The sequence below is a fragment of the Puntigrus tetrazona genome, chromosome 12 (genome assembly GCF_018831695.1).
Source record: "Puntigrus tetrazona isolate hp1 chromosome 12, ASM1883169v1, whole genome shotgun sequence".
In the NCBI taxonomy this organism is placed as follows: domain Eukaryota; kingdom Metazoa; phylum Chordata; class Actinopteri; order Cypriniformes; family Cyprinidae; genus Puntigrus; species Puntigrus tetrazona.
The window spans coordinates 6222065-6235471 of record NC_056710.1 but is presented as its reverse complement, the minus strand read 5'-3'; the positions used below and the strand labels follow the sequence as shown (position 1 = coordinate 6235471).

General features: G+C 40.0%; 1 protein-coding gene across 5 annotated transcripts in view; it reads left to right on the top strand.

The window, feature by feature from the left end:
* LOC122355417 (protein ADP-ribosylarginine hydrolase-like) overlaps nucleotides 1-13407 on the top strand; it is an 82867-nt gene that overhangs the window by 44877 nt on the left and 24583 nt on the right. For 4 of the 5 annotated variants that reach the window (XM_043253675.1, XM_043253676.1, XM_043253677.1 and 1 more), the window contains exons 5-6: nucleotides 8623-8728; nucleotides 8812-9078. In XM_043253675.1, coding sequence (XP_043109610.1) covers nucleotides 8623-8728; nucleotides 8812-9078 — 373 coding nt within the window. Of the gene's footprint in view, nucleotides 1-305; nucleotides 397-8622; nucleotides 8729-8811; nucleotides 9079-13407 lie in introns of all 5 variants that reach the window. The other variant, XM_043253679.1, reaches the window with a different exon arrangement.

Below are 13407 nucleotides of genomic sequence, written 5' to 3'. Positions count from 1 at the left end.
ACCCAGACTGATCAAAGAATCAACCATTTAGCACCCAAATGTGAAACTTCTCCCCAAACCATTCCCGTGCTCATCCTTGGAGCAAAGACAAATGGTTATCAAATGGTCATTATTGGGGCACACACTCACCAGGAGACCAGAAACCCTTTCACCAGTCACACCTGAACCATTTACATTAGCCTCCCTTCTGCATCTGTCACACTCAAGGGGAAGGAGAGGTTTACCTAAACAGGAACCAAAAACATGAGGGGTAGAAGGGGGAGCAACCAAATTGAGCCACATATTGTTTTTACTCTTTCCCGCAGATCTTCTCGCAAGATGAAAGAGAGTTTGATTACTTTACTGTAGACTGGAACTCTTGCTTGGTGAAATCCATCCTTACATGCTTAATACCAGGTAAATGTGTCATGCGATTACAATAACTATTACAGGTGTGTATGTTTGTGTGAAAATGTGTGTGTAGGAGATGGATGATGTTTAGCCTACCATAATTCATGTTGTGTAATTTAGATCCAGTGCTACACTGGGAGGTCATGGAATTATTTACTCAGTGTTATGATGTGTGAATGACCCCTTGTAGTGTCTCCACACCCGTCTCCTTGGTGTAAGTTGGTGAAGGTTTGGCCAGACATCCCTGTGGAATTTATTTCCCAGGGTTGACAACAGTCAATCTGAAAAACAAACAGACGAGAGAAACTGCAAAATTTTGAGCCTTTTTACAAATACCTTGAAGACTGGTGGGTCCTGGTTTTCCTGTAATGGCCATGGCTAAGCAGTTATTGCTGGTGGTTACAAGCTAAGATTGCTTACCATCAGAAGCAAATTAGTTTTAGTTTACAAAGACATATCACGGTCATGATCATGTTTTGAAACTACAAGGCTAAAATTAACAAAGTGTAAATGGTCAGATTTGTGTAAATTTGACCACTTCCATCTCTGCAGTCTGTAAAGACTTGTGACTTTCTGCCTGACTTTTACATTACACACAACTTTAATAATATATCCAGTAAAATGAGCTTCCTGATCAGATTTCATGTCTGCTGTCCTTCCCAGGGAGGAATGGTTTAGTTTGCTAGTACTTGCACCATTGTGTTTGTGGGTTTCTTTTCTTTGCAAGAAGCAAGACAAAACTCATACCTTCCCTTGTTACTGGGTGGCAGATCAATCAACTCCAACTTAAAGCATCATTTTAGTTGGTAAATTCTGGACACATTATTCTTTCTCATTGGAGATTCTTGCACTAATAGAAGATAAAGAAGTTCTTTCTCGTTAGTTTTATAATTCCTTTCATCTTCCTTTATTACCAATATCTCTCAGATTTCCTTACATGCACATTCCCTCTTTCTACATTCTTGATCCTTCTTCATACTCTTCTACAACTTTCTCTCCTCTTCTAAATTAGTGCCAAATCACCCTGAGACTACGATCATGCTTGGCCATTGCAATATAATATATTATAAGCTTGTTATAATATTAATTATATTACATTAAAATAATATGAATTAAAATAATTTTATTACTGGTCTCTGTTAAGCCTCTTGCAACTTGTTGAGAATGTCCGATTATCATTTCTCTGATCTTTTTTGAAGATACAGCCTTGGTTTGGCCCTATAGTTCCAGTAGTCTTGACATGTGCATTGTGTGCACAGGCCATACTGGAAACATAGGTCAAACTGCTGCTCTATTTGAAGATTTTTGCAACTACAATTTGAAATTTGGCACAATTTTCTTTAGTTTTGAGCTGCGATGTCACTAAGTGCATTCATTCAAGAATACAATGAGGTGTGAGAAAGTTTGGGGGCTGGGCAAACCCAGAGCAAATGCAAATGGAACGAACACATGATGTTTTGATTCCTTTTGATGCTGTTTGTCTGTCTGAAGACAGTTTAAAGGTCCAAACTATAAGCTGCATTTTTAAGACTAATCTTTGAAAAGATTTGTCAAGCTGAACATTGTAATTTAATTTGATTAATTTCTCCATTTCTCCCCCAGGAGAGATAGTGAAATCTTTTGAATGGGTTTAGCCCTGGTTACAAGGCAAATTTTCCCAGATTCAAGTTTCCTTAAAATTCAGCACTTTTCATTGCTTTGTCTTGCCCAACTTTCAAAACTTTCACATCTACAAGGTTCTTGCGAGAGATTAATTGTCATGATTATCATCCTTTCCTTGCACGTAAGTGTTTGCTTTTCAAATTGTTGCAAAGCCAATAAACACTAGTAAAAGGAAGCCACTGAATTTGTTGCAATGTTCAGCCCTCGGTTAAGTACTAGAATCAAAGTTGGATGATGTTCTTCCAACTTTGATAATCGCATCGAGAGACTTCATTCCTCATCTACTCTGCTGCTATCTTTTCCCTGTGAATTTGTGTGGTTTCGTCTAATTCTTAGCCCCACAGGATTTCTGCGGTCTCCGGTCTAACCATGAGTATTCCGACTCATTCTACAAATGTGTCTATATGGGGTGCGTGTACACTTTCCCTTCACATTTCTAAAAGGCAAAAATAATTGACTTACCACAGCAGCTCAAGAATAGGGAAGAAGCTCAAACTTCTTCTTGGAGCTCGCGCTGAAAAGACCTTCACCGACAGACAATAGGAGATCACTAGGGACTGTCCCCAACTGTAAGGGTCCCCCTTTTCCTGCAGAATGGAATCCAGAGGCCCTGGTCGAAGGTCAATGCGTGTCCGATCTTTCCTTTGCGTCTCCTCAAAAATCACTACTATTTATTAATCTTTTGGGTTCCCAATTATAGTACTGGCCTTATACACAATTTTATCTGACTCCAATCTTTTGTGATTTTATTTATATTTATTAAAAGGTAACTGCTGATCCCTCTAGTTGTGATTAAATTTGGATCATTAATTAACATTAATTAGCCAGAAGTCAAGATCTCAAGACGGCTCCATCCATCGATCGTTGATCTGACTCACCCTAGCACCCCAACAATGCGGAAAACCTCAGAAGTCACTAACCTACTAGAAAAGTTATTTCAGACAATATTATAAGTTAACCAAGATTAACATTTATTTTGCCAGGCAAGAATTTCCAGAGTTTCCAAGAGTTTCCAGATTGGTATAATTGATACACATTTGTACAACTGATAGTGGTGGTGTTGTTTACTCTCTTTTTGAAGTCCTTTTGTTCCTTTGGATATTCCTTCTCAGATAAGTCTTAATGCATATACCGGTTTTGATTCACCTCCTTACAGTCATAATGTGACATCCATACAATGTCCATACAAAGTCTAACCAATGTTTTAAACCAACATTTACTAACAATTTTACATCAAACATTGACATTTAGTCATGAGGTATAGTAACCAAAACCCAACGTCATCATAACATCATACATAATGTGATGTCCATACAATGTCAAAGTCTAACTTCAGTAGACATTGTTCTTTGGTTGGTTGTGGGTTGTGGGATTAACCTAAACCCAACATCTCAAACCAATATCATATTGATGTGACAGACTAAGTTTTAGTCATGAGATATGGTAACCAAAAACCAACATCATCTTAATGCAATAATTGTGATTTACACACAACTTTTATTCATAGAAATATTGCAATGCTATGTTGCCATATTCAAATTATACATTTTTTTGTTAATTGCCACACAACACTTAAATAAAGATTTTAAAATGCAGGCTAGTGTCACTTGTATGTATGTGTAATTATATATATATATATATATATATATATATATATATATATATATATATATATATATAAAGAAATTGTCTGCAGCATCTTGGAAGGCATGAGGGTGAGTAAAACACCCTGTATTGTTTCAGAAAATGTCTTGTTGATCGATACCAAATTTAATAAGTAAAATCAGTAAATCAGTAAAACAGTAAGCATTCCAAATACTTTATGTACCTAAGAGAGTACAAAGACCTGGTTCCCAGAACTGATGCTCCTGACAGCCCCTCTTTGGCTGATTCCTCTGAGGAAGGATCTTCTCACTCAGAGACGGGACACCCTTTGGCACCCACGTCCACACCTCTGGAAACTCCATGTCTGGTCCCTTGATGGGATGCGGAGGCTCTAGGTGACCTACCTCAAGGGGTAGTTGACACCATTTCTTCGGCTAGAGCGCCCTCCATGAGACAGGCCTACTCCTTGACATGGAGCCTGTTCGTTGAGTGGTGTTATTCTCAAAGAGAAGACCCCCGGGATTGCCCGATCAGAGTCGTGATTACTTTCTTGCAGCAAGGGTTGGAGTGAAGGCTGTCTCCCCCCACCCTTAAAGTCTATGTGGCTGCGATCGCTGCAAGTCACAACCCCATAGATGGGAGGTCTGTGGGTAAACATGACCTGATCATCAAGTTCCTGAGGGGGGCCAGGAGGTTTAATCCTCCACGACCCCCCACTGTACCCTCTTGGGACCTGTCTGTAGTGCTGACAGCACTGCAGCAGGCTCCATTTGAGCCTTTGCCAGCAGTTGAGCTGAAGTTCTTGTAAATGAAGATGCTGCTCCTGCTTGCATTGGCATCCATCAAGAGGGTTGAGGACCTTCAGGCCTTTTCGGTCGACGAATCATGCCTACAGTTTGGGCCTGCAGATTCCCAGGTAACACTGAGGCCACGGCCCGGTTACGTCCCCAAGGTTTCCACTACTCCATTCAGAGACCATGTGGTGAACCTTCAAGCTCTGCCCCTGGAGGAGGCAGACCCAACCCTAGCGTTGCTTTGTCCCGTCTGTGCACTAAGAGGCTACGTTGACCAGACACAAAGCTTCAGGACCTCAGACAGGCTCTTTGTTTGTCACGTGGCTGGCAGAAGGGGAATTCCGTCTCCAAATAGAGGATAGCATACTGGATAGTGGACGCCATTACCCTGGCCTACCAATCAATCAATCAATCAATCAATCATTTTTATTTATATAGTGCTTTTAACAACACAGGTTGCATCAAAGCACTGTACAGTATAATGTAGAAGAGTACAATGACAGGGATGTATAATGACGAGAGTGACCAATTTCTTATTAAATGCAGAGACGGTCTCTGTAATCAATTTGACGTTAAATCACTAGAAGTTAAGTGTCCCCAACCAAGTAAGCCAGAGGCGACAGCGGCAAGGAAACAAAACCCCATGCATACAGAATGGAGAAAAAAAAAACCTTGGGAGAAACCAGACTCAGTTGTGGTCAGTTCTCCTCTGACCAGACGCCCAGCACTTAACTTCCAGTTCAATTTTAAACGCAACTGTGTCAGATAGTGTAAATGACTCAGTGTGTGTGTATGCGTGTGTGCATCAGGATCTGGTGATCTGTCGATGGGCGCATCTAGGTTTTCTGGTCTCTGATGAACATAATCTCTGTGTGCTGATCCACCATCTAGTCTGGATACAAACTGTGAAAACAGATTGAGAAAGAGACAGGACTAATATTAGCGTAGATGCCATTCTTTTTACGATGTCACAAGTACATCGTATTTTAGGAGTAGTGTTCCCGGTTCCAGCAAATCTAAGTAATGCAGCCTAAAAATCCTTTAACGGATTTGAATAATAAAAAGTGTGTTGGTGTGTTATGTGTAGGCTAAGTTAAAAAGATGTGTCTTTAATCTAGATTTAAACTGGCAGAGTGAGTCTGCTTCCCGAACAGTGTTAGGGAGATTGTTCCAAAGTTTAGGTGCTAGATAGGAAAAGGATCTGCCGCCCGCAGTTGATTTTGATATTCTAGGTATTATCAAATGGCCAGAATTTTGAGAACGTAGTGCAGGACTATAATGTGATAAGAGCTCGCTCAAGTATTGAGGAGCTAAACCATTCAGGGCTTTATAGGTAATTAATAAGATTTTAAAATCTATCCGATGTTTGATAGGGAGCCAGTGCAGTGTTGACAGAACCGGGCTAATGTGATCATACTTCCTAGTTCTAGTAAGGACTCTGGCTGCTGCGTTTTGTACTAGCTGAAGTTTGTTTATTTATACCAAGCACAGGGTGTGCCCTGCCCCCTCAGGTTACAAGCATACTCAACAAGAAGTGTTGTGTCGTCCTGGACATTGGCTCGTGGTGCCTCGCTGACAGATATTTGTAGAGCTGCGGGCTGGGCGAGTCCTAACATGTTCACTAGATTCTACAGTGTACATGTGGAACCGGTATCCTCCTGTGTTCTCACCTCAAACAGGTAGAAGCACTGAGAGGCCCGGTTTCGGGTCGTCTTGTTAAACCGCTCCAGAGAGTCCATATAGTAGACCCTGTCGAGCTCCTCCATTCCCCTTGGCAGTCCTCTCGATGAATCCGAGACCTCCTACGGGAAGGCTGGACTTCCGCACGTCCCTGTTCACAAGAACGTGAGACGTTCCCCAGTGTTCCAGTCTTACAAAATGGGTAGTATTGACAAGAGTAGCTTGATTCTTGTGGTCCAGCCCCGGACTATGCCGATAGACTGAGGGGGCTTGTGAGTTCCAACAGGACACTGCAAGAGGCAGCGTCCATAGCGTTTTGGTAGGGATCCCAATTCGTCGTGACCGACTGAAAGGGAACGTCTAGGTTACGTATGTAACCCTCATTCCCTGAAGAAGGGAATGTAGACGTTACGTCATGGTGCGAAAACCTGAATATGCCCCTGCTGCTTATTTATACTCATGCTGTAATTAGTGGCAGCTGGATGCGATTAGTGCATGCAAATCTTAGATTAAATTAGCTCGTTTAGATACACTCGAAGTAGATTGGTCTCTAGAAGCAAGATCCCAATTTGTCGGTCATCCGACATGACGTCTCCGTTACCATCTTCAGGAAACGAGGGTTATATATGTAACCGAGACAGTACACTTCTCAACCATGGACATGTAACATTATGAACAATTACTAAAGTTTCAAAGATCAATACTCACCGGACTTCCATGAAACAAATCATGAAATGGTGCATCATCCTTTGAATTTAATCAGACTTTAAACACTTTTTTGCTTTCATGTTTCGCTTTTCTTTCCAGTTATCGTGGTAAGTCAGCATCTTCTAATATCACTTACCAAGAGAGGTCAACTGCTACTGCAACCATTTTGGTGCCACATATTCAAACAAAGAGAATAGAAATATTCTCTTTGTTTGAATATGTGGCACCAAAATGTTATATTTTTATACCCATGACAATAATTAAAAATAGTTTGTCAGTAAAACTTCGTGCCATTAGATAATCAAAATCTCAGTGAAAACTTTACCTTGCATCCTTTTGTAATGATGCTCCAAAAAGAGTCTGGAGGAAACAGATCTCCACTTTTTCACAACACAAGGGCAAATAAACAACAAATGTTTGAATAGCACAGTGTTTTCTTAACTTAAACACATATTTATCTGTAATGGCTAATAGTTTTTATGTTTTAAGAGCAGAAAAGTATGTTATTTGCAGTCTCTTAGGCTACTTTTGTACATTTTAAATATTCTGCACATGAGTGCTTCATTTGAGATTGAGCACATGACAAGGAATATACTCTTTAAACAATCTTTAATGATCCACAATGGAAGGAAGGCAGATAATCAGGAATCACATGCATACAAACCTGACAAGACACAGACAGGAACTTATAAAGGGCACAGGAAATTGCTTAATTAACAAGACACACCTAAACATAATGAAACAATCAACTTGGGCACTTTCAAAATATCAGATGCCTACCAAAGCTGACGCAGTGTTCCCTTTGTATTTAGGTTACATATTAGTCACTTTTATTCATATAGCGCTTTAAAAATACAGATAGTATTAAGCACAGAACGGTATCAAATTGGAGAATAAAGTGAAAGTAATATATAATGACTAAATTGAACACTATTTTTTTTTTACTTTTTTATTATATGCATAGATGATCTCTGTAATCAAATTGACCGTAATCACATGAAATTAAACAAGCCAGAGGCAACAGTGGCAAGAAACCAAAACCCAATTAGTGACAAAATAGAGAAAAAGTTTTGTGGGTGAAATCAGGCCAGTTCTCCTCTGGCCAAACGCCCAGCACTTAATTTACTGTTAAATTTTAAGCACAGCTATGTGTAAGGGTCTCCCTTTGCGTGGAGAATGGAATCCAGAGGCCCTGGTCGAAGGTTAATGTGCATTCGCTCTTTTCCTTGCGTCTCTTTAAAATCAATCATATATAAGTGTATAAGTATACTTATATATATTAATCTTTTGCGTTTCCAATTCTAATTCTGACCCTTCACATAATTTTATCTGACTCCAATCTTTCGTGATTTTAGTTATATTTATTTAAATGTAACTGCTGATCCCTCTAGTTGTGATTAAATTTGGATCATTAATTAACTATAATACTACCTAGTTTCGACTTATCGTTCGTTAGGAGTCTGGGTCGCTTAGAGACCTTGTTTGGCCAGAACAGACTCACGACACATCTGGGCTAGTCCAGGTCTTAGTCAGAGGCTTGTGTGCTTATAGTTTGTGTGTGTGCATCTGTGTGTGCGTAAAATATGCAGTTATGCATATAAGTTACTCAAGTTTTTAAAGATGATGCATGTACAGTATGTGCATGTAAAAAGTTAGTTTCTGTGCCATTTTGTGAAGACACAATGTCTCATCAGGAATTTCAATTTTCCATCAGGAATTTCCATTTCCAATTTGAAGATCCATCCAACAGAGTCTTTGCGTGTTTATCATTTTCTCCTTTAAGGTATTGCACAGTTGCGCCCAGGCACTGAAGGGGGTTACAGGGTGCCGTATAACCCAGAAGCCACAGGTTGTGGGGCAGCCATGAGGTCCATGTGCATTGGCCTTAGGTGAGAGTGAGGCATGCCTTCTTTTGTATTTTCATTGATATTTTGTAGCACTGTTGAGAATCTTAATTGTCATTGCTTCAAAGATATCCTTATCCTGATCAGCTGTCCTCACTGGTTGAGGTTGCTGTGGAGACTGGAAGAATGACTCATCCTCATCCAACCGGTTTCCTTGGGGCTGTTGCTTCAGCCTTGTTCACCACTTATGCAGTCCAGCGAAGACCAATCACAACCTGGGGTCTGGGTTTATTGGAGGAAGCTTGTCCTGTTGCAAAAACATTTGTTACGTCTGCAGGATATGCTGTTATGGAGACTGAGAGAGACTGGGACTACTTTACTGAAAAATGGAAATGGTAAGAAGTTATATTTAAGGCACAATGCATGAAGGTCCTTTTATCAATCAATCAATCGATCAATCATTTTTATTTATATAGCGCTTTTAACAACACAGGTTGCATCAAAGCACTGTACAGTATAAGGTAGAAGAATACAATGACAGGAATGTATAATGACGAGAGTGAACAATTTATTATTAAATGCAGAGACGGTCTCTGTAATCAGACGATAATCACTAGAAGTTAAGTGTTTTAAAGTCTTTGTCTGTTCAGATTAAGTTTGTTAGGTCTCGTCAATGTACATGCATGTCACCAGTCTACCTGTGTGTGGATTTACCAGTTTGTGAATTTATAAAATAAATTGGTAACCTTCATCTTTGAGCATATTCAAATTTTTTTTTGTTTGGTTATGGATAATTCCAAATTCTTCCTCCTTGTCCTGGTGGAACAGGGGAACAAATTCTCAAGAACCGTACAAAATGTACCCGCTACCTGGACAACTGCCTCTGTTCGTTCTACCACTCCAGTTTAAACTTTGTGAGCAGAGTGCACTTCTCCAGAAATGGTCCTAAGGAGATTTGCTCACTTTTTTTAGGTTGAGTACTAGTAATTTGTGGATTCCACTCACAGTGAACACTGTGAATTATGACACCAGTCCCACTTCTGACCTGGAGTCCAGCCTAACATCACCCCACTGCATGGAGCAACAGCCAAATCCCAAGGATCGACAGAGCTGAAGATCGCCCCAAAACCAGAGCATCGCATGGCATTTGACCAGACATAAGAATGCGATGGTGAATGAGACAGTAGAGAGCAAGGGCAAAAATAAATGCCATTCTTTTCCTGTTGGGGAAAAAACACACACTATCCCACAAAGCCCTGGCTGTCAGAAAGGTCCAAACCAACTTCCATCTCCCACATCCTCTCTTAAGTCATCTGCCATCTTCTGCCATTTTTTCCTGCATTCTGTCAGTCCCTCAGCTCACCATCATTGGTTTGGTTTCATATGTCTCTGCCTAGCTCTTTCCTCCACCTGAACCACTGCGTTTCTGCCACGATTTGCCTGCCTTTCTTCCTGCCCTTCTTCACATCCTCCTCCCTCCCTGCTTTTGTTCACACTGCTTTGGCTGTTAGGCCACTCATTTCAGTAAAATAAACATTCATAATTTAGTTTTACAACAAAAGTGTTTGTTTTTAAATAACCTCATTTGTTTTAGTAAACATTTCTCTTTGTGAGATTTAGTTAGAGGTGGCTAAGAAGCAGCTTTATGCTCAATTTAGTAACTTAGTCTGCATAAGGACACCAGTATGAAGGTATTTCTGTTTCTACTTGCCAATTGAAATGTGTGAGTGTCAGGTCTCTGGACTCTTTGTGTATTGTTTTTGTCTCGTGCCATGTGTTCTCTGTGCCCTACCTTCCCTTTGTGTTAATTGTATTATTGTCTTCAGCCGTGTCTTGTTAATTTAGTCCATTATTTTGTGTATTTAAGTTCTGTGTGTTTGTATTCCGTTGGTCCGAACGTCGAGGTTACATACTTGGTTTATGTCCTGTCTGCCTGCCTGTCTGCCTGCCTGCCTGTAATTATTATTATTTTGCCCGTTCGAAATTAAATCTGTTAAACTTGTCGTGTGCTCCTTGCATCAAAACTACAGACGTGACAGTACGTTTGGACCAAACAGAAAAGCGGCGTATTTCCCCTTTTGTTTTTTGTTTTTTTTTTTTGTCATGGATTCCCCTTATGACGACCCCAACTTCCTCATCCTCCTGCTGGAGCAGGAGGATCGCTCTCTCAAGGGTTATACAAAGGACTTCCTCGCACTCTCGAACGACTCGCACTACCCGGACAGCTTCCCCTGCTCATTTTATTTCCGAGGATTCAACAACTCCACACGAGTGAAGCTGTCCGGAGACGGCCCTCGAGAGAGAGCATCACCGCATACATTGAGTGGGTGCTGGTGTCATGCAATTCGCTGATGACTGTTCAGCCCGTGGACAACGACACCAGTCCCACTCCAGATCCAGAACCCGAGCCCAAGCCTGTGCCCACCGATGACGCAGTCGCAGAGTCTGGCATGACCATGGAACCATCGCCGAGGAGAGCGACAGAGCCGTGGAGCGCCACCGGACCCGAGCTGACTGCGACAGACCAGGTGCGTGAGCCGGCAACAGAGCTCGCCACAGTGGAGACAGCCGACTGCAACAAGAGCGAGGAGTGGAGCTCTGCCCACTGCACATCGGCTGAGGATGAGCTGATCATCCACCTGGGGCTGCTGGATCTACAAGAGGAGCTGGATGATGTGGATTTGGACTGTGCACCTCCCCTGTATCCAGAGTTCCTGTTCCCGTCCAGCCGTCCTGTTAGCCCGCTGGTCCCGTCCAGCCGTCCTGTTAGCCCACTGGTCCCGTCCAGCCATCCTGTTTGCCCGCTGGTCCCGTCCAGCTGTCCTGTTAGCCCACTGGTCTTGTGGGTTTTGTTAGCCCACCCGCGAAACCACGACCGTGACAGTAAGAACCTATTCATTTTTAATTGTAAGTTAAAATTTACACTCACAGCTCTGAATGAGAATGAAGAATGAAGACATTTTATTGGTCAATGTCTGATGAATAAACAAATCCAGTCATCACAATTTGCTCAGCAGAAAGAGTATCAGTTATTTGTAAAATAATGCAGATTTAGTTTTCATTGAATATCTTTAGCTTTCACTGGATTTTAAGACACTGCATTCATTGTGTCATTTAGATGTTATAGCTCAGTTCTATTTAGTTTTTGAGATTTTAGATATTTTTATAAATAATGAGCAATAATTATAATCCATTAATGACCATTTAAAATATAATAATATGCTTATTATTTACATTACAATTAGTGTAGTATTTAGGGTTAAAATGCTGAAAATATTTTTAATTTTCAGGGCAAAGAGACAAATTAGATGCATTTGGTGGTCAGAAAGATATTATTTATGTAATGTCATAATTTAACCACTAGATGCTGTTTAATAAATGCATGTATTTACTCTAGAGCACTGCCAGCTTATTTTTATTTATTTATTTTTAAATTTGGCATTGTAATATACATTTAGACATTATCCAACACTTGAGTTTTATAAGTTAATTTGTTTTTAAATTTTGCATTTAAAAAGGTAAATTACTGACACGGAATAATAAGGAATTTAACCCAATAAAAATGTTTTTATTGTATTTGTTTTTTATAGTATTTGTCTACCAGATTATACCTGAATGACACAATGAATGCCGTGCATTAAAATCATGTAAAAGGTAAGGATATTCAATGAAAACAGTCTGCAGTGTAACATAATTTTAATACATAATACATAATTTTTCTGCAGAGCATATCCTGATGGCCGGCGTTGTTCATTGGTGAGATACCAAACAATAATATGTCTTCATTCTTAGCCAAGCCCCACCCTGTCATGTCTGCATTTAGAAGTGCATAAGTGAGTTTTGAAACAGGAATATTGCAAAATGTGAAGCAAAATGAAAGCGCCGGGATTTGAAGTTGTACTGTCAGATTGTGGTTTCACAGTGAAACTAAAGTAAAATGCAAATGTGTTTTCCATTTGTGTCTGTCATTTTGTTTATGTGAATGACATTTTACAAATTTATAACTATTAATCTGCAACTCTTAAATTTAAAACACAGGTGAGAGAGATTCAGCTTTTCACTTCAGAGCTGTGAGTGTAAATTTTAGCTTACAAATACAAATATTAATATGTTCTCACATTCCAATAAGCAAGCTCTCATGTTTTGTAACAGAAATACCTTCATACTCCAGAGATATCAGCAATATTTCTGTAACTAAGCAAACCAAAAGGCTACTGTAGTGAGGAACCCAAACTTAATCAGTGACAGAAAGAAGTAAAAACTAGGCTCTCTCCGGGGGCCAGTTTTCCTCTGTAAAAATGTATAAGGAAATGATAGGGTTTCTTAATACAAATACCACATCTAAAGTACAATCTGGATTTCATTGTTGGTATAGTTGCACTACAGCAGTTGTAATGTTATGAATGATATTTATAATGCTTTAGAAACACAAAAGTTTTGTGCTCAAATCAACTTATGGTCACTCCACTTTTGATTTTGCAGCCCCAAATGACTGGAATGTATTACAAAAGTCACAGAAATTTGAGATGAAATATTCTGCTAGGTGCTCTGACTGTGTGCTGTGTGTACCTGTACTTCTATCAGAGAATAGTAATTCTGATTATAATTGGGAAATTACTGTTAGATGGCTAGGATAGAACTTAACCTTTGGAACATCTTGGTCACATATGTAACACTCATTCTATGAAGGAGGAAAGATATTACAATGAGAACAAAAAAGCCAA